Below are 26,482 nucleotides of genomic sequence, written 5' to 3' on the forward strand. Positions count from 1 at the left end.
GTTGGGGTTGGACTGGGTGGTCTTAGAGACCTTTTCCAACCTTACTGATTATATTATTCTAATCTGCAGGGGCCTGCTTGGTGTTTTGTCTGTGCCTTCCGTGACAGCAGCACATTGTGCAGAGGAGACTTGAGATGGGACAAGAAACACGTGGCATGCCAGTTGGAACCTCTGTGAGCAGCAGGTACCTTCATTTCCCATCATTATATTGTCTCCTAGAGTTAACTTGTCCTCTTTGCTCAGTAGCAGATCATAGCTCAGAGCAGTATTCAGAGGGCATGGCTGAACAAGGTGTGAGGAAGGTAGCCCCTGCGCCAGGTGGTGTGTTAGGTGGGGCCATTGCCCATGGGGCCATCTCCTGTGGGTTTTGATGGCCTCCTCCTTTTCCACGTGCATCTTGGGAGAGGAATGATTTGTGCTGTAGGTTCACGTTGCGCTCTCATAGCTGTGTTATGGTTTGTGAGGGCTATTTATACACTCAGCAGTCGTGCTCTGCTAGCTTGAGAGTAGTCTGACTACAAGCAAGTAGTAAACAATAGTTGCATAACTCCACACCACAATGCAAAGTAACGCAGCAGGATGGCTGCCACTGGCTTTGCATTGACTTCAACAGCTGCTGGAGCACGACTGAGCCCCAGAAGATGTGAAAGGGATCCCAGAGCACGCAGAGACAATGGGGTGACACAGCCCTCGGGTGACAGCTATGACAGCGGCGCTGCCCCATCGCTGTGATGCTGAGGTCCGGGCTGCAGGGTGAGGTCCCGGCCCAGGGGAGGCTCCGCACCCGCTCAGCGGCAAAGGCGGGCGAGCGGGGCTCCGTGCAGCGCCTCCCAACGCCGATCCCAGGCTGGGTTTTAAGGAGCGCGCTGGGGACGCAGCGCGGGAGGCAGCGGCGGCGCGGTGAGCTGCGGGACGGTTTGCTCCCGCACCGCTCTTGGCACCGCGGCGCAGCGCGCGGCTGTCAGCAACGGCCCCGCTCGGGCCGAGGCTCCGCGCTCTCTCGCACGCCGCCGGCAGCGCTCTCCCGGAGCGGGGCCAATCCTTGTCCTGACGCTCCCCCATCCGACAGCTCGGGCGCACCCGCCTCGCGCACAGCTCCCGTCTCCGGCGGCGCCTTCCGCGGCTTCGCGGTGCCCGCCGGCGCGCGGGGAAGGGGCGGCGGCGCGGAGCGCGGAGCCGCGCGGGATCCTCCACGCTCGGCGCGGGCGGACGGCGCGGGGCGCCGCGCTACGGCTTGGGGCGCGGGCGGGCGGGGCGCCGGCACCCGAGGGGCGGGGCGCGGGCGGGCGGGGGGCCGCGGAGGGCGGTGCTGGCGCACGGCGCTGACAGCCACATGCCGCCCTGCCTGAAAAGGCTGCGAGGCGCCGGCGTGGAGCGAGAGGAGGCGCAGACGGCGCCCCAGCCCGCACCGCCGTCGCTGCGCCCCGGGGGATGCCGAGGCGCCGACCCCGCGGGTCGCCCTAGGGGACGAGCGCTCCGTCCGCGCCGCCCGCCCCGTGGCCCCGGCCCGGGGGAGCCCGACCCCCGCTGAGCCGCTCCGGGAGCCGCTCGCCCGTCGTCCGCCCACGCGGGGCTCCGGGGCAGGGAGAGCAGTCCGGCGCGCGGCCTCTCGGTGGGGTTTTGCGGTTATTGGCTCCTCGCGAAGGATGGATACGTTTCTTCTGGTGTGGGGATTTCTAGGGCTGAGCTTGCCCGGCTCCGGAGGCGCGGCGGAGACAGGTAAGCGGCCCCCGGGCGTGGGCGGCGCGGTGCGACTCGCGGGGTTCGGGCGTGTAGCGTGCGGGGCGAGCCCGGTGCGCACCGCCTGCGGCCGCTCGGCTGCCTTCGCCCTGCGAGGGGATGGAGCCGGGCTGGAAAGTTGAGCGTTGCTTTCTGTGAGGGGAGAACGGGCAGCAGGGAGATCCGCAGCGCGGGCACCGCAACCGGCTGCAGCCTCGGGAAACTTTGGGTGCGCAATGGGAGCTGCAGGCGGGGCACGGGCACAGAGCTGGCAGCGAGAGAGGCTTAGGGACGCGTGGCCGCGGGCTGCCCGTAGGGCCGGGCGAGTCCGGGGCTGCGCTCGGAGCCTCTCTGAGTGTTCTGCTGGGCCCCGTGCTCCCCTCTCGCTCGGTTCGGTCCGGCCGCTGAGGGCCGCGGGATCTCCGCTGGTGCGGGCGCCGCGGGGGAGGGACGCGCCCCTCCCGGCCCCTCTCGGGGCTTGGGCTGCGTTTAGCGTTGCAGTCGCTGCCCGGCAGGACGGAATGCCGAGCCGAGCTGCGGATGTCCCATCGCCGGCCGGACCGCGGGACGTGCCCAGGCAGCCCCCGGGGCGAGCGGTCCCTGCCCACGGCGCGACTCGGACAGCGCTGGGTAGCGAGGGGCGACCGTCACGGGTAGTTCCCTGCGTGCCCCCTGCCCCGATCTGCGTGGAAGGGGAAGTGGGAGAGGCGCTGCGGGCTGATAAAGTCCCTATTTTGCAGCAGCTGCGAGGCGCGGATGTTCCCGGCGCGCACACGGCGTACGTTTAGTTGCTCACTGGCATCGCCTCTTTTCTTACGGTTATAAAGGAATGAGACAAAAATTTCATCTTTTGTTCAGATAGGAAAATAAACGAATAAGCGCTTGACGGGGTAAAGAGAGGACAGAGTCGTGGGACCACCGTGGGTGGAGCGGCCCTTCCTGCGGTCCCTGTGTCGGAGCCGCTGCCCTCCCTCCCGTAGCGCCGCTGTGCCGGGCTGCAACCTGAGGCTCGTGCCTGGGCACGCGCTGCCAGCTCCGGGCAGCTCCTTGCGGCCCCTCGGAGCCCGGCCGCCTCTTCCCGCCCTCCAGTGGGCTCGGGATCAGCACTGCTTTTCGGGAAGGGATTGACGAGCTGGCCGTGGGGCTGAGGTTGCTCGGCTGCCGAAAGGAATGTTTATTTGAACGCGGGGTTTTCCCGGCTAAGTGGAGCATCACATGGTGCTGGAGGCGGCGAGGAAGTTGTCTCCCTGCGGCTGACGCCGGCGGCTGTGCCGAGACGCTGTCGCGGTGCCTCAGCTGCTCAGATGGCTCAGTCGCGAGCCCGGTGAGCAAAGGTATGGGGTAGAGAGGTGCGAGCCCCCGTCGGGTTGAGTGAGACGGGCACGTCGGCAGATGAAGCTGCCACGCCAATGAGTCGTGTCACACAGGTGTATTGCAGTGCTGCGCACGTAGGGAATAGCTCCACCCAATATGTGCACCTTGGCTCATGTGCAGGTTACATTTATTGGTTATATTCACCTAGACTCATATTTTTCCCTGGAATTTCATGCATGTATTAAATATTTTCTCAAACACATGAACGTTTTCTTAGAACTGATGAACATAAGGCCCTCCCCTTAGAGCATGCGCAGTCACCCTTGGGGGTCTTTTCCATGGTCGTCCGGGGGTTGAGAGGGGAAGGCTGATAGTCTCCATTGCTCCTAAACCTTTGACCCCTGTCTTCAAGAGTGTGCTCAGCTAGGTGTTTGCCTCCTCCCTAAGTGTGGTTTCTCTGGTATGTCTGATAGGGCCCATCCATCTTCAGTTTGATTTCATTTCCCATCCTTATCTTTAAGGTAGTACATATGGTTCCTCCAGATACTGATGCTTGCGGTATTTGAGGTCCTCACTCCATCAGAGCACAGCCCCGGTCAGTGAGCAGCCTGGTAAGAACGCGTGCCTGAGACAGATGGATTTATGTTTCAGCCTGGTGTATCTGAAAGCCTGTCTCCATTACAAAAGTCCCTCTTAAGGTTCCCTAAGGGAGGTTAATAGAGGGGGGAGATGATTTTAATAGACAATAATATGATAATCCACATGGCAAAAACCCTGGTGCAATATTTCTACAGTAAGAGATAAACAGTGCAGCTGCCAATTTGTATGTAGCCAAGCAAACCCGGAGATAACCGTGGAGGGGAGCGGGTGGGAGACCCTGCAGATAAATCAGAACGCTGGATGCTGTGTTTTTCATCTTCCCGTAAAATGCAATCAAGTAGGAAAGTAACAGGTTTGAGTGACCCAAGTGCTGAGCCGTTCAGACAATGTTTATGCTGCTCTGAGCAAATCTCGCTCTCGAAGCCTTCCAAATAGTTTGCTTAAAAGCCAGTATTTTTCATAATGACTTGAGAGATGCGGTGAGGTAGGGAGGGGAGCACAACAAATAGCTGCCAGGCAGGCGCAGTGCCGCGCACGTACGAGCAGCACACACACCCACGCGGTGCTTGGTGTAACGCCGTGTGCCCACTGTGCCGTTTGCTCGGCTCTTACGGGGAACAAAAGCTTTTTTAGCCCAGGAGGCAGACAGTTGTCCGGAGCTTCACGGTGAGCGACTGATAGGAGCTTGGTGGGGGCTCTGCCCTGGGTGAGGATACTGGGTTTTGTCTCCCTAACTTCCCTGTCTCTGCACATCTCCGTGCACGGTGCCTGGAGCTGCAGATGGGCATGTGGGTCCCAGTGCTCTGTGGGAACGCTCCCCATCTCCCTGCTCTCACCCCCCAACACTTATCCTGCACTTGGTACCTCCGTGGCCCCAATTAAAGCACGTCAGGCTGTGCTGGGTGCTAGGCAGCACTGTCCATCCCAGCGGAATGCTGCTGTGAGCAGTTGGTGTCCAACAGAAAGTGCCAGTATCACTGGGCTCTGGGATGTGGTGGCCTTGTGGCACAGATAGCCTGAGAGGAGAGAGCATCCTTCATGGGTTTAGGATGCTGTCAGGTTCAGATAAGGCTGGGAGCCTATCCTGTGGGACCCCTGCTTGTATTAATAGGGAAAAATTAATTTTTAAGCACTGGGATTGCTGCCAAATTATATGACCTCTGACAGACCAGCTGCGCTAGGAAAATAAATTGTCTGTATTTGAGACCCGTGGTCCTATCTGAAATCGAAATTGAAGAAGTCGGCAGTTAGCCATGGCAGCGGGGCAGACTGCAGCAGCCTTACAGCAAGCTGGAAGCTGCTAAAGTTGCTTTCCATTGTGCGGTGAAGTCACCAGCACTGTCCCCACGGGGGCTCAGGAATACAGTTGTCTGATCCGGGAAGCACGGGAAGCTGCTGGGCTGACCACGTCGGCGCGGAGGTGGGGGCAGGAGCAGGCGTGAACGTCTCTGGCTCTACCCTAGCTCTGGAACAGCCTTTTGGCTTGTCTCTAATTATAATGCACACACAGACAAAGAGGTAGCTGGGCTATTTTCGAAATCCCTGTCTACACCCTGGTGGAAACCGCAATACTAGCAACAACATAAATCAGGGCTGTTGCTAGCAGTGTTGCACACGGCGTCGCGCTACAGTAGCATGGTTTTAATCATACTTGGAATCAAAGGGTCAGCTTCTCTCTGCCTGAGCCAAATTGCAGTCTCGGAAGGCTGGATCCAAAGCCAGGCCCCATGCCTGCACAGCGAGGAGGCGCGAGCACAGAGAGGGGAGGTTTGTCGGGACAATGTCGGCAGGCACAGTGCCAAGCACTCAAAATCACAGCTTGGATCTGCAAGGCTTTCCATGTGCCAGCCGTGCCCTTAGATGGCATGGCAGGGAAGCTAGGGTAGCACAGTAGCAAGAGCCCCATCCACAGCACTGCTTCTTCCCGTACAGCTGGGAATAGGGCTACAAGCTGAGCAGGAAAGCAGGAGTTGGCAAGTAGATTAGCCAGAGGTATTGCTAACAGCAATGGATGGCTGCAGAGACTTTGTCTGAATGCTTCTCACCCTGCCTTCATACATGAAGAAAATTGGGCCCCAGAGGTGGAGTGCTGAGCTCTGGGTCTTTGAAACTTTCCCCGATTCCTCACCATGTATGTGAAACAAGGGCAAAACATCTCTCCCAGCTGTCCTCGTGAGTCACCCCAGCGTGGGGCTCAAATGCCTGCCCTTCTGCATCTGCCACCCTGAAAGATGGTGAAGCCAAAGGGACACTGTCTTTTCCTGCCGCATGTTTTCTGAAAGATGCAGTTCTTAGGGGATGCCTTTCGGGTTGGGGAAGGAGGAAGAAAGCTGCTGACTTGTACATATAGATGCAAATGCCCGCCCGTACCATCTCCCTGGCTTCTCCTCTCTTTGCTAGCACCCAGGTCTGATCCTTTTCTCTTCAGTTTCCAAAGCCTTACTGCCTGCCCCACACACTCCTGCATCCCATCCTTCCCTCGTGCTCTCCCTTGCATGCTCAGGCTCTCTCCGCAACTTTTTCCCTCATACACACCCTAGACTCGCTTCACTTTCCTCTCTGCCTGTCCACTGAATATGTGCTCAGCAGGAAACAATGTGCTTAAGATGCTCGCCAGAATGTGTAATAATGTTGGTGCTAGCAGCAAGGCTCAGCAGTGGCTGGATTTGAGCAAGTTGTCATAAAGGCTGAAGCTGCTGCTCAGCAGCACGTGCATGGGGGGAGCTGCAGCAGGGCCTCTCCCAGCTGGCTCTGAGGGAGCTGTTTCCCTCCCTGTCACATCCCATCCCAGGCCTAGGGCTGTGCGCCCGCTGCTGACACGCTGGGTTTTGCTGTGCACTGTGAGGTGGGGTGTTTGGGCTTAGGGGTATGGAGGATTCAGAGAGGCTCTGCCAGCTGCCTTAGGGAGAGGCAGAAGTAAGCTGGTGGGGGAAGTTGGGATTTGAGGTTTTATAAAGAGCAGATCCTGACAGATGGGCTCGGAAGGTGTGAGGGATCTGGAAGATCACAGGGGGCTGTGCGAGATGAGATGTGCTTTTGGTTTCTTCTTGGAATTGTCATAATAACAATACTAATTAGTATTTCAGTGGCATTGAACACCTCTCATCAAGCTTGAAGCTCTTTAGAGAGGAATCCTAGGTGAATTTCTTTAATGCGTGGAGTTAGAAATGTCTCTCACTTTTCTTCTGTGGCCCTCAAAGCAGCCTGTTTTTGATTCACAGGGTTGGCTCAGCAGGTTGTTTCCTCCTCCTGTTTTTTCCTGGTGCAGCCTACAGGGGAGGTGGCAGGCTGCAGCACAGGAGTGCTCTGCCCTATTTCTGCCTCTGCCCCACACCTCCCTGAGCTCCATTTCTCTCCCTGCATACCAGTGAAGCTTCCCCAGCACCTGCCCGAGCTGCAGCAGGAAGCTCTCCTGAAGCTGCCACCTGCTCCTGGGAGGTGGCAGTGTGCTTCCATGTGTTTTCAAACCCTTGGGAGCCTGACACGGAGACAAGAGAGATAGGCATGGCTCCTGAAAGTTCAATCTGCAATTATCCCCTTCTGTGTGCATGCACACACTCACGCACCTCTGGAATGATTGCTGCAGTAGCCAGAAGTTGTAATTTCAGACCCACCAATTACATTCACAGGCGAGCCAGGAGAATTGTGTGCACACATCTATATAAAGACTAACGCTATTAAGCCGGTTGCCCTATTGGAATTGCATTAGCTTGTGATATAAGATGACAAATAACAAAGTTAACGGAGGTGGCACCTTGTAAAAACAGGATATGAAACCTCATCCAAGGTACAAATGTGTGGGCAAAGAAAACAAACAAACAGACCTCCCAACTACAACATTTGAAGGTCGAGATTCCACAGACTCAGGTTGTGCAACCAGTGCCCACTGCTGGAAAGCAGCTACCCAGAGCCTCAGGGGTGGAAATCACCAGAATTCCAGTGATTTTAAAGCACATTACTGGACTTGCATTCAGGATTTGGCCCTCTAGTTTTCCACAATGAAGCTCGAGTAGTTCTCTGTTTGCAGTCAGTTCCTCAGTGGATTACCATGGACAGGAAGTGCAGGTATGTCTTGTTCTCTTCCTCCCTCCAACGCTCCTATCTTATTTAAAAATAATTTTAAATTATTTCTTTCTGTGAAGGCTCACAGCTAAAATGTTCCATTTGCTGAGCTTTCCGGAGTTCTCCTCTCATTGCTGTCCAGCACTATAAAGTGAATATATTGCATCCTTCCCCAGTTGCCTTAGGAAGTGGTCAAACGGCCACATTCCTGAGCTGATGGATTGGCGCGCTCCTTTCTTGCCTGAGCCCAGACAGTGTTTTTATGGGCCTGTCTCATGACAAGCTTGAGACGCTTTGAATCAAACAAAACCCGAGTTCACATCTCAAAAGCAGTCTTTACGTTCTGCTTTGCTGTGAACGTGCTTCTAAGGGAAATTTAGTCTGAGTGGTGAAGGCCTGGCTGAGGTGCTGGGGGAACTTTCCCTGTCTGTGTGGAATCCCCAGAGGTGGATGTGGGTGTCACGCTGGGATGAGCTGTGCGTGTCAGAGCTTTGTGTTGTCTGGGTGTGTTTGTCCATTAACTCGTTCAGGAAGCCTTTGAAGCTTTATCTCACAATCCAAAGCAAACATGCTCTTGCTAATATGATCTATGCTACTGGGGATAAAAAATCTAATCTTATTAGCTTCCTCTGTTCTGCGTGTCTCTCCCTGGCCAATGGCTAAGCTGTACATTTAAATCCAAAGCTCGATTTGTGCTCCCACCCTTCAAAAGCTATGCCTGAGGGTTTAGGGTAGGGCCCACACCAGCCTGCAGCATCTCCTAGGGCTGAAGCACTGGTAAATGAGGCAGGATGGACGTGAGAAGTAATGAATCCCACCAGATGGGATCTGTTTCTCCCATCCATGCTGAGGTTTGGCAAAGCACTTGGATGCATGTGGACCTTAGAAAGCTTAGCTTCCTAAAGAGCTGTTTGACTCCAGCAGGTTTTGCTGTAGCTTGTGCCAACTCCAGCTTTGAGAGCACTCAGATCCTCCATGCCAGGACCCACATTTTGCTGTGGTGTTGCTGGGCAAACCTGCCCTGCCCAAGTGCCATGTCCCATGATGTAGAAATCTTCTGGTGGTGGGATGAAAGCGTGGAGTTGAGGTGCAGGGCCTTGTGCAAGGCAGGGGAAGCAGTCAGGAGGCAGCAGACAGCAAGCCGTGGCGACATGGGGCTGCTGGGATCTCCCCCCTTGCTGCCTTCATCCAGCAGCAGGCATCAGTGCTGCTGCCTGCTTCTGAGGCAGCAGGAACGCCTTGCATGGTGCACACAGCCTTGAATTATATCCCCAAAGTAAACTGAACCCAGCGGATCAAAATGTGCGATGGTTCCCTGCTGGACGCTGTGAGCTCTGAGAGGCTGTAGTATGTGTTTGTTGTGAAATGGGCCTCTGTGGTGATGATTATTTTTGTTACAGGCAGAATTGGCTTCAGTTTCTGTGTTGCAGGTCCAACAATAACAGTGAGCCCAGCTCTCCTGGGGTGAGGAAAATCCAGAGGGGTTTAGTCGGCAGGAAATTCAAGTAGGAGAACACTGTGCTCCTGTCCAAAAGTTTCAGAGCATGCTGATGAGCTGCGGAGCTGGGAAGCCCCACATGTGGGTGGAAGCTCCAGGGGCCTTGCTGCTATCTATGGGTCCCCTGAGTGCCGACTGCAACCTCTGTGGGAGTCTTCCCTGTGAGCATCCCTGATGTTCCCTTTCCACCCTTTTGGCTTGCTCATTGTCCTCTGGTGTAAGTCCCCTGTTGGAGCTGTGCTGTTCTTGTTGGGTTAGCCCCTAGTTGCAGGGGTAGCCCAAGGTACCTGGTGGGCTGCAAGGAAGGAAGCCTTTGGGGGTTTCCCATCCCAACCCCAGCCCACTCTCACACAACCAGGAAGCGCTGAACCCTGCGGCATCTGCTGTGGAGCCTGCAGCCCGGCCATGGGCACAGCCTCTCAGCCCTCTGCCACGCGGCTTGGCATGGCCCCAGCAGTTGGCTTTCAGGGCCCACATTCTGCTTACTGAGCAGCGGGATGTCCCACGCACCTGGCAGCCTCAGCTGATGCTTCAGAATTCAATTTTAATTTTATTAAGTGAATTTAGGGCTGGTGAAAGCTGCCAGAGCCCATTAGTGTTGGAGCACGTCTTGCTTCCAGAGCATACAGCCTGGGCAGTAGCCATGCTACTCACTTTTTTTCTTTTTTTTTTTTTTTTTTATTTTTGCACTGACTTGATGCATCAGTTTTAAAGGACAGATTTATGCAGAAACTTGGACCTCTGCTGAGTGCACAACAGACCTGGTTTTATATAGGAAGTCGGTGCTTGGCACGTCTGCTGAGACAAACCCTTTGTCTATCAGTGGGCGCAGTGATGGATTTTTTTGTTGCAGGTGTTTGTCTGCTAGATACCAGTGAATCAATAGAAAGAAAAGCCCAACAGAACAATTACAGAGATATTAGTCATTTTACCTCTTCAGGTGACTCTAAGAAGCCTGTTTCCCTGCTATGCAATTGCCCACCTCCTAGGCAGTGCTGCATGTGGGTGAGATGTAGCTCTCCTTGTTAACAGGGAGCTTCTCTAGGGGGGTGAATGCGGGGTGAAATCTGCTCCTCTAAAAGGCTGAGAAGCTTTCCTGCGGGTGGAAGGCTGCAGAAAGATGGTGATGTTTTCCTGGTAGTATCTAAATGTGTGTTAGACAAGATAGGTCTTCCTATCTGCTCAGTTATCTCACCTACTCATCCCATTTTGCTCTTGGGGCCACAGAAGGAGGGTTCTGGCTCTGCTCCCTCTCACCTTGGCACCTGAGCAATGAACTGACCTGAAATCAGGATCAAGCCTGAGGACTTCCTTAGCGTGATCCTGCTGAGCTGTGGTGGCCTCACAGGGCAAGGAGAGAGATTTTAGCATCAGGGTGTCTGCTACTGAGTGTATCTGTCAGGAAAGAGCCAGCGCCTGGTCCCTTGTTCACATTGCAGTTCCCCCCGACTGGCTGGATCGCGATGTGTGCTTGTAGTACCCTGCACAAGGAAGGGGCTCACAGCTTCAGAGCGGTGGGTGATGTTGGTGGTATCAGCCTAGCGGGTAGCATGTGTGTGAAAGCAGGGGAGACAGGGAGGGGATGACGAGGTGTGGAAGGATTGACTGTATTTTCATGGCTTCGAGACTTTGCCCTTTCCAAGAAAAATAATCTGCAGCTTGAATATTTCTCTTTGCTGGAGGGGGTGGACATGTGTGCAAACGAGGTGTGAATTTTTAGGAAAAGGTGTGAAAGTGCGTACATGAGTGAAGTGTGAATTACACGTCTATTTGTACGTTGATGTCAACAAGTCCTTGATTTTCTTCCTTCCACGTGAGTCTCTCTCCAATCCCCCCTCCCCCCAAACCCACACAGACACGTGTGTGGGCAAATATGCTTTGCTAAGAGAAGGGGTTTGTGCAAAACCGTTGGTTTGTAAATGTTTGTGTGTTGAGCAGGCGCTCCTGTGGAACAAAACCAGATGTTTTTTGGTATTCTCAGCTCCTCCGTGGCAGCTTTGCAATTTTTTCCCCTCATATTTTTCAGGATTCTTACAGGATTATTTTAAGAAAACGACAGGGCTGCAGAGATGCCTCTGGGTGTGTGAGAAGAAAGTTATTTTAAAGAATGAATGTGTTAGAGGGCACAAAAAACATAGAGGAAATGGAGGCAGAGCTTTCTCATAGTGAAGGAAGCCTGGTTCCTGTGGGGCAGTCAGAGCCCAGGAGGACCTTCCTGCTGCTTCTGCACAGCATTCGCCCCTTCTGCAGGGTGCATGTAGGCAGCAGGGCTATTTCTCCAGGAGGCATTGCCTTGCTTTTTCTCCTTATGTTGCCAGATGTCCTTGCCCGGGCTGCAGGAAAGCCCACCCACACCCTGCTGGGATGGAAAGACTATGGGACAGCCCGTTGGAAGGAGGACAGCCCTTCCCCTTCACCCCTTCCTTTATGGTCCCTGTGTCTGGCTTTCCCTCCACTGCAGAGGCCCCAGTGTGGATGGGTGTACGTGAAGGTTTGTGTCCCATGTTTCACCCCATTGCTCATGGGATGGGAGGGTAGAGCCTGTCAGCACAAGACTGGGGTCAGCAGGGCAGTGCCGGCCCCGCTGCTTCCCTGGCTGGCTGCTCTGTGGAGGGGCCGCAGGGTTTGGCTGGATTTCACCCATTTTGCTGAGCAGGAGCAGGCATTGCCATCATCTGGAGACATCTGTGGGGCCATGATGCTTGGACAGGGGGGTGGCAGTGGGGAGGCACGCAATGGGGCCCCACGGAGAAAGGGACTTTGTTGAGATTTGTAGTGTGTTATCAATTGACCCTGTGATGCAGATTTTCCTCCCAGCAAGTAATGCAATAATAAATTTGATTTGCAGCGTTCATGAGATTAAATGTTTTTTTGAAGATGAAATCACCCTCCAGGGCCTGTTCTAACCCAAAGCTGGGAATTCTCCCTCTGCTTGCCATGTAATTGTTGCCAGCTATTTGTGGGCTAGCCCCACAAAACCACTGCTGATTATCAGTCTGCAGTTCCAACAGCTTGGGTTGACCAAAAGATTTGGGAAGGAAGAGGTGGCCTGTCTGCTGAGATGGGGTCATGGCTGCTGTGGGCGAGAGGGAGGCAAGTGGGGAAGGGCTGTCACACAGTTCCTTGCTGGAGCCAGGAGGGCAGGACACCGTCCTCACCTCTGCTGCCAGCCATGGACCTGCTGCTCAGCTCTGCTTTGCCTCAGTGCCCTTTCCTGGAAGCAGCAAAGAACTCTGCAGCTGCACTGAGGGTCAACTGTGTCCAAACTTTGGTGCCTCTCGAGATGCCTGTGGGAGGCTGCCATGGAGCAGCTTACGAAGGAAGATATGAAGTGAGGCAGCTCCAGATAATGTGATACCAATCTGTCTCTTACTTTATAGTTCTGTAATTGCCTAGGCAAGGGCATTTGTTTCTGTTTTCTGGTCTGTGTGAAATGTGGCATGTAAGTGTGGCAGGAAGTGGAAGGAGAAGGGAGTAGGTTTCTTGTGTAGAATAATGTCTTCAAGCCCAGAGGTTGATACTGAAATAGTAAGGCGCCAACCTGGCATCAGAAGGCTGGAGAGTGGCCTTTATCAGACCACCACCACCCATGGCCCACAGGGACCTGCTGTCTGTAGCCAGTGTCCCAAACCTGTTTTTAATGCCTCATTCCCTTCCTTGTCTCTGCAGCTCAGCTGTGTGGGGGCCGCCTCAACTCCAAGGACGCCGGGTACATCACCTCCCCAGGCTACCCCAATGACTACCCCTCCCACCAGAACTGCGAGTGGGTCATCTATGCTCCTGAGCCCAACCAGAAGATTATCCTCAACTTCAACCCTCACTTTGAAATCGAGAAGCATGATTGCAAGTAAGAACCTTCCTCTTCTTCACTAGTACACTGTTATCTTGCTTTCATGTAGCGGTATGGACATGGTGCTCCTTTGTGCATGAAAGCAAGCATCAGCCTGAGCCTCCATGGTGCTGTACTGTGTCATGGCCTTTCAGGGCAGGTGTGCCTCTGTCGATGGGTGGGTTTAAGATGCTTCTTTAGACTCAGAGGATGAGCATACACTGTTCTAGGCTGAAATATTCTAGGCTGAAATCATCTGAAAGCAAGAGCTTTCAGCCTGAGTCTGACTTCAGTTAGAAGGCAGCCTGGGTTTTTTTTCTGTGTTGCAGTGGCTTCACCTTTAAGCCATGCTGAGGGAACAGTGCAATTTCCTGTTGGGTAACTAGACAGAGGCATGGCAAGGAGAACCCAAGGGCTGGTGACCTGGGCTTGGGCTTAGCTGAATCTGATTCTCCACAGTGTTTGTTCTACTGGGTTTAGTAATCAGGGATATTGGTTTTGTTTGCTTTTCTTTTTCCCCTAAGAGGGGGCTCAGAAACTACACGTCCAGGAAAAACAATTAGCAGCTAGTAAAGAATAATTAACAGCATCAAAGGGCACCATAAAAGGCTGAGTTAATAACATGGTCTCGGCAGACTTATAAACCTGTGCATTTCATCTGGAATCTGTGGCCAGCTGCAGGGATGTCTGAGCTGTGAAGGAGCTCAGTCTCCTAAAGCAGGCAAAACTGATGCAGCAGTTTTGCTAGGCATGCTGCTCCTGTTGATTAAAAGGAAGTTATATATGGAGAGCAGGACTCTGGTTGCAAAAAGGGTCTGGGGAAGCATTTATGGGGCTGTAGGATTGGTCCTGTGGAGAATAAAGAATTCAGCATGGGTTTCATGATGTACTGAAAGATATAATGCACAGATCTGGATCCTCAGCTACTGTAAATCAGCATAGGACCTCTAACTGTAACCAAGGTGTGCTGATTGATGTCACTGGGGATCTCATCACTCCCTAAAGATAAAGCCTAGGCTAATAAGATTCTGAGCACCATCAACTCTCCGTGAAGTCACTCTGTGTGCAAGGAGTTTAGCACTTTGCAGGATCAGGCCTGCATTTAGAGAAGGGAGACAGTGGAGAAAGGCTTAACATGGGCATAAATGAATACAGCAAGGCCTTGGCAGTGCTCGTGAGAATGATGGTTGCTATCAGGTTTTACTATTGCTTGGACAGGCTTAACTGTATAGCCTTCTCACAGCTCATGCAGTTGCCCCAAATTCAGAGTAATAAAAGCTTCATAGGCCTATGTTCTCAGACTGCAGAGCATGCAATATGTATTGGCAGGGCAATGTGCACGGGGCAGGGGCTGAGCTGGGCAGGAGTGACTGTGTCTCTCCAAGGTCTCAGGCTAGCAAATCTGGGTCAGTCAGAGTGCCAGAAATCTTCAAGGGCACCTGGTTTTCCTCTGCAATTGTGCAGTTGTTGCTTACAGCTCTGAGTACTTTGGACAACTTCTGCTACATTTTGGTGCCTGTGAGAGCAGGGTCTGGTCCTGAGCTCAGGTGCTGTGTGCTGGAAGGGCGACCCCAACCACTGAAGTCATTGCTCCACTGCAGCTTTCTGCTTTGTTGTAGTAAATGTCTGAGTGAGTGCTGTGGTACTATGCTTTCCCTTTGCCGTGTGTACATGGAGGAGCTTTGCAGGAAGGTTCGTGTTGGAGGGTTTTTGTTTCCAGCACTCTCCATAGGACATGAATGGTGGAAGTTTTCTCAAGGTCTTTGATTCAATTTTGCTCCTGCAACAGTATTGCTCTCTAGGAACCAGGAATTCATATCAAATCTCTGTTGGAAGTGTGGTTTGCTTGCACCTCTGTTCCCTCAGCTGCCACGTGTGTACAAGTGTGAGACAAGGTTCATCCACAGTGCACCTGGGCCTTTGCTGACCCCCAGGTGTAAGCCAGAAGCCAGCAGTTCAGTTGCCTGTCCCCCACAGCAGGCATTGCAAAGGATGGACAGTGCCTGGTAGGGACCGTGACTAAATCTGTGAAAATAATGCAAGAAAAACACTAGCTAAAAAGAACAGGTAGGAGGGGGACCTTTTGTTTTTAAGTGTCCTATCAGAAAGAGAGAAATCTTAACACTGTGTAATTGCCTGGACATTAAGTAGCATTAGCAGATGACCATCTCATAATAAATCTCATCTGAGTGTCAGAGGGTGTGTTACAAGGACGCAAAGGTCTCATTGCAGCTGCAGGTGGGAATCTTAATGGGACCAGGAGTTCAGCATCAAAGAAACAGCATCTCAGGGCCTTTCTTCTGACATCTGGTCATTTAATAAAAGCACTTTCTCTGAAGGATGGCAGCCGATGGACTGACTGGCACTCAGTCTCTCAGCAGACACAGTCCCCCTGGCCTGGTGTTGCTACCTGGCAGCTCATGGAGCGGGAGCAGGGCCAGGCTGTGCTTCGTGCTCCAGCTGCCAGGAGTAAACAAAACACCACAAGCGCTTCCTTTGTTGCTTCATCCTTCGACATTTCTTTTACCTTATTAGGCTAAAGTTTCTTCCTTGTGAAGCATAACATTTACATTCCAAAAGCCTGTTTTAAGGCGTATGAAACTATCTGCAAAAATCTTCATCCTTGAATCAGATGTAGGCTTCCCTTTGGGGCAGGAGGCGCTTCCTGCCATGCTCTGCACCCTTGGGACCTACACGGCAAGGTCAGTGACTTCCTCTGGCCGGGCAGCTGGCCGGAAGGGGTTGTGGACCTGTGGCTGCTGGACATCGGAGTGAGAGCGGCCTGTGTGCAGCAGGGTCTGGTGGCTGGTACTGCTCAGAGAGAAGGAGCCCAGGCTAGGGCTGGGTGCCCGGAGGTGGCAGTGACAGGCAGCTCGGTTGGCGCTCATTACATTGCTATTGTTTCTCCAGAAACACATCTGGGCTTTTATTTTTTGGCTGTGTCCAGCTGCATTAAGAAGTAACTGCATCCCCCAGCTGTCATCAAAGGAGTAATTGATATAATTGAAGGCCCAGAAGATACTCTCTATCTCTGTGTTTCATCTGTGCTCTGAGGAAGTGCCTTACTTTGGGAAACGCTTTAGATAAAGAAGACTGGCCGCCTCCTGCACTTGCAGCTCCTGGTATCAGTCACAGTAGGGCTCCTGTTGCAGGAGGGTGGATGTGCTGGGGGGGCAGGCCCTGGGCCATGCTCCCCCTGTCCTGCATCCATGGGGACACAGTGTGACAGCAGGGGCAAAAAGGAAGCTGAGCACTGTGGTGAGAGGACTGCCTAGCATCCAGAAATAGTAACAGCCCTATCCCCTTGCCGTTTCTTCCTGTGCACTGTGAGCACAGCTCAGGTGGGGCAGTGGGTGTGTGCTCCCTAAATGGGGAGGTGGCAGCCAGGGGAAAAGTGTGCTGCTTCTGCAAAGGGGGTTCAGCTCTGCCACATGGCATGGTAATACCTGGGCAGCCTTGTGTCTACCATAGCCCTGCATGTGGCAGGGGGGTTGGAGATTCTTGATCCTTGAGGTCCCTTCCATTCTGTGATTCTGTGGTTTATTTTTAATCCCGGGATTGACCCAAACAGAGTTTCCCAGTGTGCAGTAGAAACCACCCCAGCTTGCCCAGACATGCAACCCTCCTGCCCAGTTGCCATTTCTCTGTCTGTGCTGCTTACTTGGAAAATCCAAGTCAGAAACTCAGCTCTGAATGAATCATCGCCTCTATAACTACCTTTTCCATCTGTGTCCCTCCCATTGCTAGAGATGTCTCTTGGCCTCTGATAGCTCCCAAGTCTGGCTATGGGTTCTGCCATCCCGACCACAAGGCAGGTTGGGCAGTGACACACTGGGTACTGGGACATGGCTGTGTGCACGTGGCACAGACACATGCTGTGCATCACAGCAGGCAGGCATGGGCTCCAGATGCTAGCAGAAGACCTTTGGGCTGAGTCATAGCATCTGCACCAGAGGAGCGCTTTGTATTGAAAAGCCCGAGCCACAGGCAAGCCACATCGGTGGGATTTTGGAACCCTTCTGCCAGGCACCCAAGGGAAGGGTGGAAGGATGCTGCTGGGGCTGTGGTTCTCTGCCTGGGCAGGTTTTGGGGCTGCTGGTGCAGCTCGCAGCCCCCTCTGGTGGCGCTCACCAAATGCTGGCAGAGGGCTCTGGAGATGGGCTCCAAAAACAAGCAAGAGGTGGCAAATGGCAGGCAGCCCAGAGCTGTAGAGTCAAGCTCTTCTTCTTTGTGCTGGCTCACCATGTCAGGCCTTGAGGGTTTCCAGAAAAAGGAACTGCGACCACAGTAAGGAGGAAATCTGTGTAGTTGTCATTGCAGCCTGATATGGTGATGTCAAGTGAAAAAGGCCATGTTCAGCATGACCAGGCAGATGCAGCTGGAGAGGCAGGGCACAGGGGCTGGAGCTGGCATGGGAAGATGTCACATGCCAGTGGCCATGTCGTGGAGCTGGCAGCAATGCCCCAATGCTCCCAAGGCACGTTGCAGTGGGACATGGTGGGCACAGCCAGTCAGCAGTGGCCCTGTGGCAGCGTGCCATCTCCTGTGCTTCCAGGAATGGGATGCGTGGATGCAGCATGGCTCCATGTCCTTCTTAGAGAGCAGCCAGGCACTTGGCCCCGGCCCCACACGCAGTGGGGAAGCAGCAGCCAACCCCTGGCACCCCAGGAGTGCTGCCAGGCCCTGCCCTGCTGGCCTGCCTCTCCTGATCATTTCCTTCAAACAGGAGCATGATATTGCAAGATGCCCTTCTTCCATCAGCCAGGGTTAAGAGCAGACAAGGCAGCAATTATGGACAGCTAATTAGGGAATGCTTTTGAAAAGTTTGCATAATAAGCTCATTAGTAAACACTTTAGAAACAATGCAGTTCATCTCCAGATTGGGTGGATGCTTAGAAAAGAGAAATTTGGCACACTGCGCCTGTTTGAAGGGGGGTCTTCACTGGGGTGCAGTGGGAAGTGAGTGCCTCTCCCGCAATGCTGAAGCAGGCAGGCCGAGGCTCTGCAGAGAGGAAGTCAGCGATGAGATGTTAAGGAAGGCATGTGCTTGCTCATACATTTGTGGCACGGGTAGCCAGAAGCAACATTTCTAACGTACAGGAAATAATTCTGTCTGGGTAACGCAGCCCTGTGGCTCAGTTTGTCTTCAAATGAGCTTCTGCTGCTTTTTAGCTCTGTCCGGTATCCGCCGTATGGTTCATAATTCCTGTCAGCCACAGCCGTTTTGCACACGTGGCCAGCAGTGAGTGGGCTAGCAGTGATGCTGTTTGGCCACCTCCAGGTGACTCATCTCTTTGCTGCCCATCTCCAGGGCTGGGAAGGCTCAGCTCGCTCTGTGGCCATCCCTGACTGAGCCCCTCAGGGGGCCCAGGCCCTCAGGTGGGTGGGGGGCTGCAGGCACACTGCAGGGCTCCAACGTCTCACCAGCATCCGGCGCTTAGGAGTGCTGGGTTTTGTCCTGCATCGTGTATCCTGTTGGCATGATGACACAGCAAAGGCTGTTCTTGTGACACAGGAACAATAGCATGAGACACCTCTCACCTCCTTCCTGCTCCAGAAGAACCTGCGGATCACCCGCTTCTCCTCAGCGTCTGGGGAATGAGGGGAGAGCAGGACCCAGGGGCTCCAGGAAGGGGTTGAGCGTGGGGCTGGCTGTGGTGATGCCTCAGGATCCAGCTGCCGGCTGTGTGGAGTGTGCCCAGTGCCCTGCCTTTCTTTGCGTCATCCTCTGTGTTTGCAGATGTGGCCTCAAGTGCCCAGATGGCTTTGGGAGTGGGGCCTGGGCTTCGGTCACTCTTTTGGCATCACTCAGTGGGGTTAGAAAGTGCTCTTCTGCATCACAGGTCTGCTATCTGGGTGCAGGAATTAGAAGGTTTAGTGAATGTAAAAGAGAGGTCAGCCAGAATGATATTTTGGAAAGCATCCTTTTTTTGCTAAGGAGCAGGTGCAAAGCCTGTAAAGGCAGCAGGAGGTTTTACCTTGATTTCCACAGGAGCTGAATTAGGCTTTTAATGAGCAACTGTTTTCTTTAGCTACACGGAGCCTCTCCAGTGGGTACCATGCCTATTGTCAGGCTGTGATGGAAGAAGTGTTGGGCTCACCAACAGTACCAGGGCTGGGCGGTGTAAGACTGGGGCACTTTCCCTTCCCTGCTGTTGGTTTTACCACTCCTGCTTTCACACTTTAAATTCCTCACCCTATAAAAAAGTGATGAACGCTTGGGCATCTGCAGGCTCACTGACCAGTCTGGCTAGTAACAGTGCATTGCACGTTCCCCACCAAAGGCTGCTTTGTTGCAGCATTGCACAGAGCAGGTCAGAGCGCTGCATATGAAGATTGGTTCCTTCCCAGCCTTTTCTGGCCAAGTGTGAATTCCGCAATTAAATATGAATGCAAAATAAAAAGAACAGACTGCAAAGAACAGACTGAAAACGGAAGAAATTTCTGGTTGCTTTTGGCCAGAGCTCAGCACAGAGCTTATTTGAAAGAACAGGGAGAGGTTAGTTTTCAGCATGAGGCAAGTTCTCCGTTTTCTTTAAATCAAGCGGCCGCGCATCACTGTTGAATGGCAATGTAATAACATGTTGCAAACCACAGTCTGGTGATCCTGGAATTCCTTATAAGTTAATAGCAGTCATGGTCCACTAATCACAGCCAGGATGTTTTAAGCAACTGTCTTTGATATATCAGTTCATGCACACCACTGTAAGCTCTTCTTATGCTGACTGAGCAAGTAGATGGGTAGAGCGTCAGAAAGAGTGAGTAACGTGGGTTGGTTTTTTTCCTGAATCCTAAGGGATTCATTGGACGTACGTACAGCATTGCTGAGTAATCCCAGTCCAGTAGGATGGTAGTTTTAATGCAGCATCGGGTCAGACATAGAGATATCTCAGTCTAATAAATTGCTAGAAGCAGAGGCTGAGGCAGTGGGATGAGTCTTGCAGCAAAAATCCTTTGCCAAAGACTTCCTTAGCCCTGATACAAGCAGCACAGAAAGTGGTGGGTGGCTGCCCTGCACGTGTGCCTGGTGGCTTCCCAAATATCACTCCCTTAGAGGAACAGACGGCCGTACCAAGGCTGTGTGCATGCACGGTGCTTGCACGCAGGCGGTCAGCATGTCAGGAACCCCCTGGGGGCCCACAGAGCAGGAGTTGCTGACGGATGTCCTGCAAGCAGGGCCCCCCCTCCCATCCCCTGCTGCTGGCACGAGTGTGAGGCATGTGCTCAGCTTCCTTCCCCTTCTGCAAGTGTCAGTGTGAGATTTTATTTACATTGTTGTTTTGCAGTGGAAAGGGAAGGTGTAATGCCTGGCTCTCACGTGCTGTGCCTTTGGTAACGTTGATGTTGGGCTGATAATGGTGAGCAGGACCAAGGCCTGAGCTCTCCATCAGCTGAGGGGACTGATTTATCATTGATCTCTACTGACTGTACCTTGTTGAAGTTCTTTAACCCGTTTGATTTCTTAGGTTTTCTTCTGTGAAAATCCTCTGATTTTCTGCCGATCAGGAGCAAAACATTTCTCTGTGTCTTTAAATATGGCAGATGGGGATTTCTTCAGATGTCCAACAACTCAATTGATGGAGACCTCAGGAGACCTCTCCTCTTCCCTGTCCCCCTTCTCAGCCTGTCTTTTCATCTGCAATCTGGAGATGTAAGGGCTGTAGTAATAGAGTGTCAGAGGAAGTAATTGATTCATCACACGCCGGGAGAGGAGTCTGTTGCCTTTAGTGTCAATGGAGCTGAACCACAGCCTGGGAGGGTGAGGGCGGCTTGTAAACACTGCATGGCTGAGCTGGCAGGGCAGTGCGGGCTGAGCCGGGTGGCACAGAGGGGCCACTTCTCAGGGGAACTAAGGCCCTCAGTGGGGCCTGTTGGGACCTGGGGGCTCGTGGCAGCAGGAGCACTGCGAGTGCCCACCTGGTGTCCAGGCTGCTGGCATCAGGAGCTCCTCACTTGCATCTCTTCCTGCAAAGAGAGCAAAGGGAACATTTGCCCTCTGCCTTCCGCCTGCTCTGCTGCTCTTCAGCAGTAAATTTCCCTCTTGTGGTTGTTATCTTTTATTATATAGGTTTTTTGTTTTTTTTTTTTTCTCTTTGTTAGCGATTGGGTTGCCTGTGAGTGGTGACAGTATAATGACACAGAAAGAAGAGTCAATTTTTTTTTTCCACAGATGGATTGTAGCAGAAGGAGGAAAGCGCAAATGCAGTTTTCCAAGTGTCCTGCATTCAGGGGTTATGGAGAGCTGCGAGCTGCCTCGGCTCCCCTGCAGCAGCAATAGAAGGGCTGAGTGCCTGGGGAGGGGGCTGTGCTGAACACGCTCTGTGTATCTTATTTCTGGTTTCACCAGAATTTTTCCCCTCCCAAACACTTCCAAAAACATCTTGCAAAAACCGACCTCTGTAGCTAAAGATAGAAGGGTGAGGAATTTATAGAGACAGAAATAAAATTAAACATCCATGCGTAACCCCTGAACAACAGTCTGCAGAAAACCCCTGAAGTGCACATCTTGTTTTCTGAGATAATGAATAGTTCTCCAGACGTGCCCCAGCTGAGAGCACTCCTCCATCCATCGCACCACAGTGATCTGGGACGAGAGGCATGTGGGGCAGCAGGCAGTGTGCTAAGAGCTGCCTCTTCCTGGACCACAGGAGCAGCTTACAGATATGTTTTATTCTTCCCTTCGCAAGATGCATCTTGTCTAACTCTTCTTTTTTTTTCTTTTTTTTTTTTCTGCATAACTTAACAGTTGCTGCTGAGACTCTTCGTATCAGCAGTGCTGGTTTGGGGGTGAAAACAGTCCAAGGAATATAAATAGAGGCTATTTGTAGTTTCCGTTTTTTGTCTTGAAGGCATTTTTGAAGTTCTCCAATCTGTTAGGGTTATTTTCTCTGTCTGCCTCACTCCCTCCTTATTTTTTTGACGGGGTGACTGGATTTTTCTCATTTCTCAGAAACTGGTCAGATTTCTGCAGAGATAAAATACTCCAACACGCAGTGGAATGATTACAAAACGCCACAGCACTGTGGTTGCACAAGGCGTAATTGGATGCAACAAATTCAAAACAAACTTCCGAGAAATCTGAAGCAATTATGTACCCCCAGGCTCAGCCCAGCCTCGGCTGCCACCAGACTGTGATAATTTCGGTCGCTGAAATCCAGTGAAATCTCTCCAGATGCAGAGCAATGCTGGCCTGTTTGTCTCGGTTACTCCCAGGCACAGTTATGTCAGGGCAAACGAAGGGTAAGCTCTGCTGCTCTGGGTGCATCCTTTGCCTTAGCGTGGCACGAACGGCTCCATGAGCTGCAGGCTGAGACTCTGCCTCCAGTCTCCCAGAGGGCAGTCCCGGGCAGAGCAGATCTGCAGTCAGAGCAGGGGAGCGATTAACCCCCATCCTGAGGCAGGGCAGTGAGCCTGTCTGCGAGAGCCGCAGACACTAGCTGGCTGCACTGCGAACTTTTAGGGCTGCACACAAATCCATTTGGGACCTGTGAGGAGTGATTCTCTTCTCACCCTAGGATAAATTAGGAGTGATTACCCTTAAAATGATGAGTTACACAAGTGTAAAGCCAGTTCAAATCAAAGGAGAATCCAATTCATCTGCTGTATTTATAATTAATTACTCTGATTAAGGGCTGGCAGCTAGGATCAAACTTCGTTGCTCTTGTTTCATCAGACTGCAGAGGTGTTTGCCTCTGGTATCACGGCTATAAAAACTCTGTTTAAAAGTCCCCAGTAGTTTCTGCAGCCATTTCAGCTTTGAAGGGAATGTCATTCAGTAGCTCAAGATTGTGTAAACACCATGGAAAAGTTTTCTTGTCTTTCACAAAGTAACCACCCATGAAATGAGGATTTGGTTGGAAGGTGGCATAAGAAAGAGCGTGAAGATGGGTGGTGACACAGAAGAATTGATGAAGCCAGCTAGCATGTAATGGACGTTAATTCTAGCTGCCCTTTGATTACGAAACACGTGCTGAGCTGCCCCTGACCATTTCTTAACCATCTTTATGCTGCAGCTGCTATCTCATTCCTAAGCTTAATTCAGCGTTTTCTTAGAGCATCTTTTAAAAACATTGTGCTTTTAATAATAATTAAAATAAATACCCTTTCAAGGGAAGTGCTTGCATTTGCCTGCTGACATTGTGGCTAAGCAGGTCCCTACCTCCCCCCAGATATCTGCAGAACGTTAATGTCTGCTGAACTCCACTGGCATTGTGGTTACCCTTCATATTCTTAGTGGATGTATACAAGATACCACAACATATGGTTCAGGCAGACCAGAAGTCTCGAAGGCTTGAGTCAACACTGGGCATTCCCAAATTTGGGGCTGTTGGCACGCAGTCAGTACCTATTTGTCTCTCTGTCTATCTAGGCCAGACTCTTCTAATATAATTTAATCTGTCTAATCAAGGCTGGCTTCTATTCCTGGCCATGCTGCGAGCTTCCTGTGTGACCTTGGGCCAACCACTGCTCTTGTCTGCTTTCCCACCTCTCAGGGTCTCGTGAGGATCCCTTCACTAATGTTTGCCAGGTGCAGGCACGGGCCCCTTGGAAGTGACTATAAATAACAGCTCCAAATTAAACGGTGGGGAAGCTCAGGTTGGAGCCTTGTGTCTCTCTGGCTTTGGCAAGCACTGGAGCCCAGGCATAGCTGTGTACAAGCCTCACCTTCTCCAATGGTAGCTCTGAGAACACTGCCAGGCCAAAGCTTTCCTGGGTGGGCTCTGAAGCAGGGCTCGTGTGTGGTTAGGTGCTATGGCTGTGAGCAAATAAATGATTTATCATTTGTGTTTCTCTCCACACTAAGCTAACTAACGTCCGTGAAGTGAGTTTCAGTGAGGAAGGACCTGGCATTTCTAAGGAGCTGTGATTCCGGGGCAGTAGGTTTGTTGATTATGTGTGCAACGGTGAGTCCCAGAACAGCTTTTTGCTGTCTATGTGTCTTGGGAAGGAGCGCCCATTGGCACGACACAGCTCTCTGGTGCTGCTCCCAGGCAGGGCACAGTGCCTGCAGCTCACAGCATGTGGGTGGGCACCCAGGAGGTCTGGGCTGGCCTCAGGCACGGGAGCACAGCTGGCTGGCCAGGATCCCATGAGCCATTCTGGAGCAGAATGGGACTGAAAAGGTGGAGTCTCCTCACCACTGCAACTGGGGCTCGTTGCTGGCCTTTATAGGGCCTGGCAGCCTTTTTCAGGAGCCAGCAGCAAAGTGACTTATTGAAAATAGAGAGAAAGAAGAGGCTCGGAACTAGTGAGGGCTGACTGAGGGAAGAAGCAGGCAAGCATGAGTAATACAGACATTAGAAGTGCTTTATAATTAGTTTATAAAAGCTCTCTTAACATCCGCAAAGCACTTTCTACTAAAAATCTTTAATAAAAACACAGCAATATTTGTAAGCATCTTACATTTTCCGTTTAATTCTGTTAAACAGCTACAAGAAGAGTGTCTAAGCACTGCACTTCCCTTCCTTCTCAGCCCCTCATTGTCTGGGTAGTTAAAAGCACTTCAGCTTTACCTTCCTGCCTTAAAACTCCCTAGCAGAAAGTTTTGTTTCAAACCAGCTGGCTGGCCCTCCCACTCCAGCAGTAGCTGAGAATATCCTGCTGCTGGAGGAACAGCCAAGAGTGGCCACCTTCCCTGCAAGGAGACCTGCTTATTCCATTGACCACAGATGTGAGTTATGGATGTTGTGCCCTGCCTTCACGTAGCTGTGGTTGGCTCTCTGGAGCAATGCCTGGATGGGAAGGATCATAGAATCACCAAGGTTGGAAAGAAAGAAGTGAGAAGAAGTGGCCGTGAAATGTGGCCTTGGAAATAGCAGCCTGCCCAGTGGAGGTAATGCTAGAGAGGTCAGCCCGCAGGGGTGATGATGCATGCTGACTGAAGTAGTGGATTTGGTTATGCGAGTGAAATGCAAATTGCTGGGTGCTGGTCAGGGTGGTGTGGATGCTATCACTGCATAACTGTCCCACCCAGCTGTGCACTAGTTTGTAATTATCTGGAAATGAAATGGTTAGACTAAAAAACCGTCCCCTGCATTGCACTTTCTTCCTTCCATTTTTTCTTCTTGTTTTTCACGTAGAAAGAACAAAGTCTGGAAACAATGCTTAAGCCTAACAGAAGCAAAGGTCTGGCCAGTGACCCAACATGAGGAGAATGGGGTTTATCAGTTTGTTTGATTGTGGGCCAAGGCACGGACAAGACCAAAGCGCATGATGCCAAAGGAGTCTGTGGTGGGATTAGCCGGTATTCTTGCTGAAATTTTAAACTCTTGTTTTGGACCAGGAGTCTTTGGTGTTTCATTTTTAAAGCCTGGAGCTTAATTGCTGTGCTGGAGAGGAAGGAGGTGCTCCTCCTCATCTGGGCAAGAGCTATCTCCTGACCGTAATGCGCTCCCAATTCGTGCTCTGTTTACATGACCTGAAGAAAGGGGGTTTTGCCTCATGAGGAGCAAGGCGCTTGAGCCAAGATTTTTTAGCTAGGAACAAAAACTCATATGTGTTTATGTTCATTTTATATTTGGCAAAAAGGATTCTCTGACCTTCTCCTAGGGGCTTTTTTAGCTGTTTGTAACGTTTGATTTATTAAGGATTAGCAGCAGTAAGAGAAAGCTCGGTTAGATGCTTGGATGAAGCCAAACAGGGTTTAATTCAGAGAGAGGCAAATATTTCCTGATGGTTTACTTACTAGATTCATTCTTTTAATTTTCCATTTGCAGATTGTCCAAGAGCAGATTGCAATATTCCCAAATTGTATGTATTATTGGAAGTCATTCACCCATTCAGTAAGCAAATATTTCTTGGTCCAGAATTTGCTTCTGAAATTGCCAGGGCTCCTAGAGCATTGGGTGGTTGAGAAGCCATGTGGAGAGCAGTGGGCTGCTGGGTGTGCTGGCTGCAGCAGGAGCTGGAGTGCTGCATTCCAGCAGCTGAGGCTGTGTCCAGAGTTGGCCAATCATAACCCCATGAGGACACAAGATGTGTTTCCTTGGGGTGCAGCTAACCTGCGCCTGTGCCATGCAAATGGCAGCTTTTCCAACGCAGTATGTTAGCTGTGTCTTGCCAACACTCGTATTTTCAACAAATTGATTTTTGTTGCATGTTCATTATTTCAGTAGTTGTCGGCAGTCCTGTAGCACAGACATGTACTTCAGATATGGAAGGGCTGCACACACAGTTGAGATCAAGGAGTTATGAGAACAAAATGTCCCCACTGTTTGCTCAGCACTACTTTAAACAAATAGACAAACAAGGAGGAAAAAAATTCTGCTTAGAAGAAGCACTAACACTGTCCTCTGTGTTCTTCCTCCCAGGAGAGAGGATGGGAGCAAACCACACGTTAGGGACATTAGTGAGGTCACGGAGGGTGCTGCTGGGTGATATTAGGGCAGTAAGGGGTCACGAGGTGACGGGGAGCTGCTCAGGGGCTGGGGGAGCTTACATCCCTGCACTTCCACCCACCA

General features: G+C 51.9%; 1 protein-coding gene across 6 annotated transcripts in view; it reads left to right on the plus strand.

Annotated features, from left to right (window-relative positions):
- Positions 1-1,387: 1,387 nt before the first annotated feature.
- The window catches only part of NRP2 (neuropilin 2), a 78,359-nt gene continuing 53,264 nt past the window's right edge, over positions 1,388-26,482 (plus strand). For 3 of the 6 annotated variants that reach the window (XM_048953013.1, XM_048953015.1, XM_048953016.1), the window contains exons 1-2: positions 1,388-1,719; positions 12,863-13,040. In XM_048953013.1, the coding sequence (XP_048808970.1) occupies positions 1,647-1,719; positions 12,863-13,040 (251 nt within the window). In that variant the 5' untranslated portion in view covers positions 1,388-1,646. The remainder of the gene's footprint in view (positions 1,720-12,862; positions 13,041-26,482) is intronic. The other 3 variants (XM_048953011.1, XM_048953012.1, XM_048953014.1) reach the window with 1 other exon arrangement.

This window comes from Lagopus muta, chromosome 8, assembly GCF_023343835.1.
Source record: "Lagopus muta isolate bLagMut1 chromosome 8, bLagMut1 primary, whole genome shotgun sequence".
NCBI lineage: Eukaryota > Metazoa > Chordata > Aves > Galliformes > Phasianidae > Lagopus > Lagopus muta.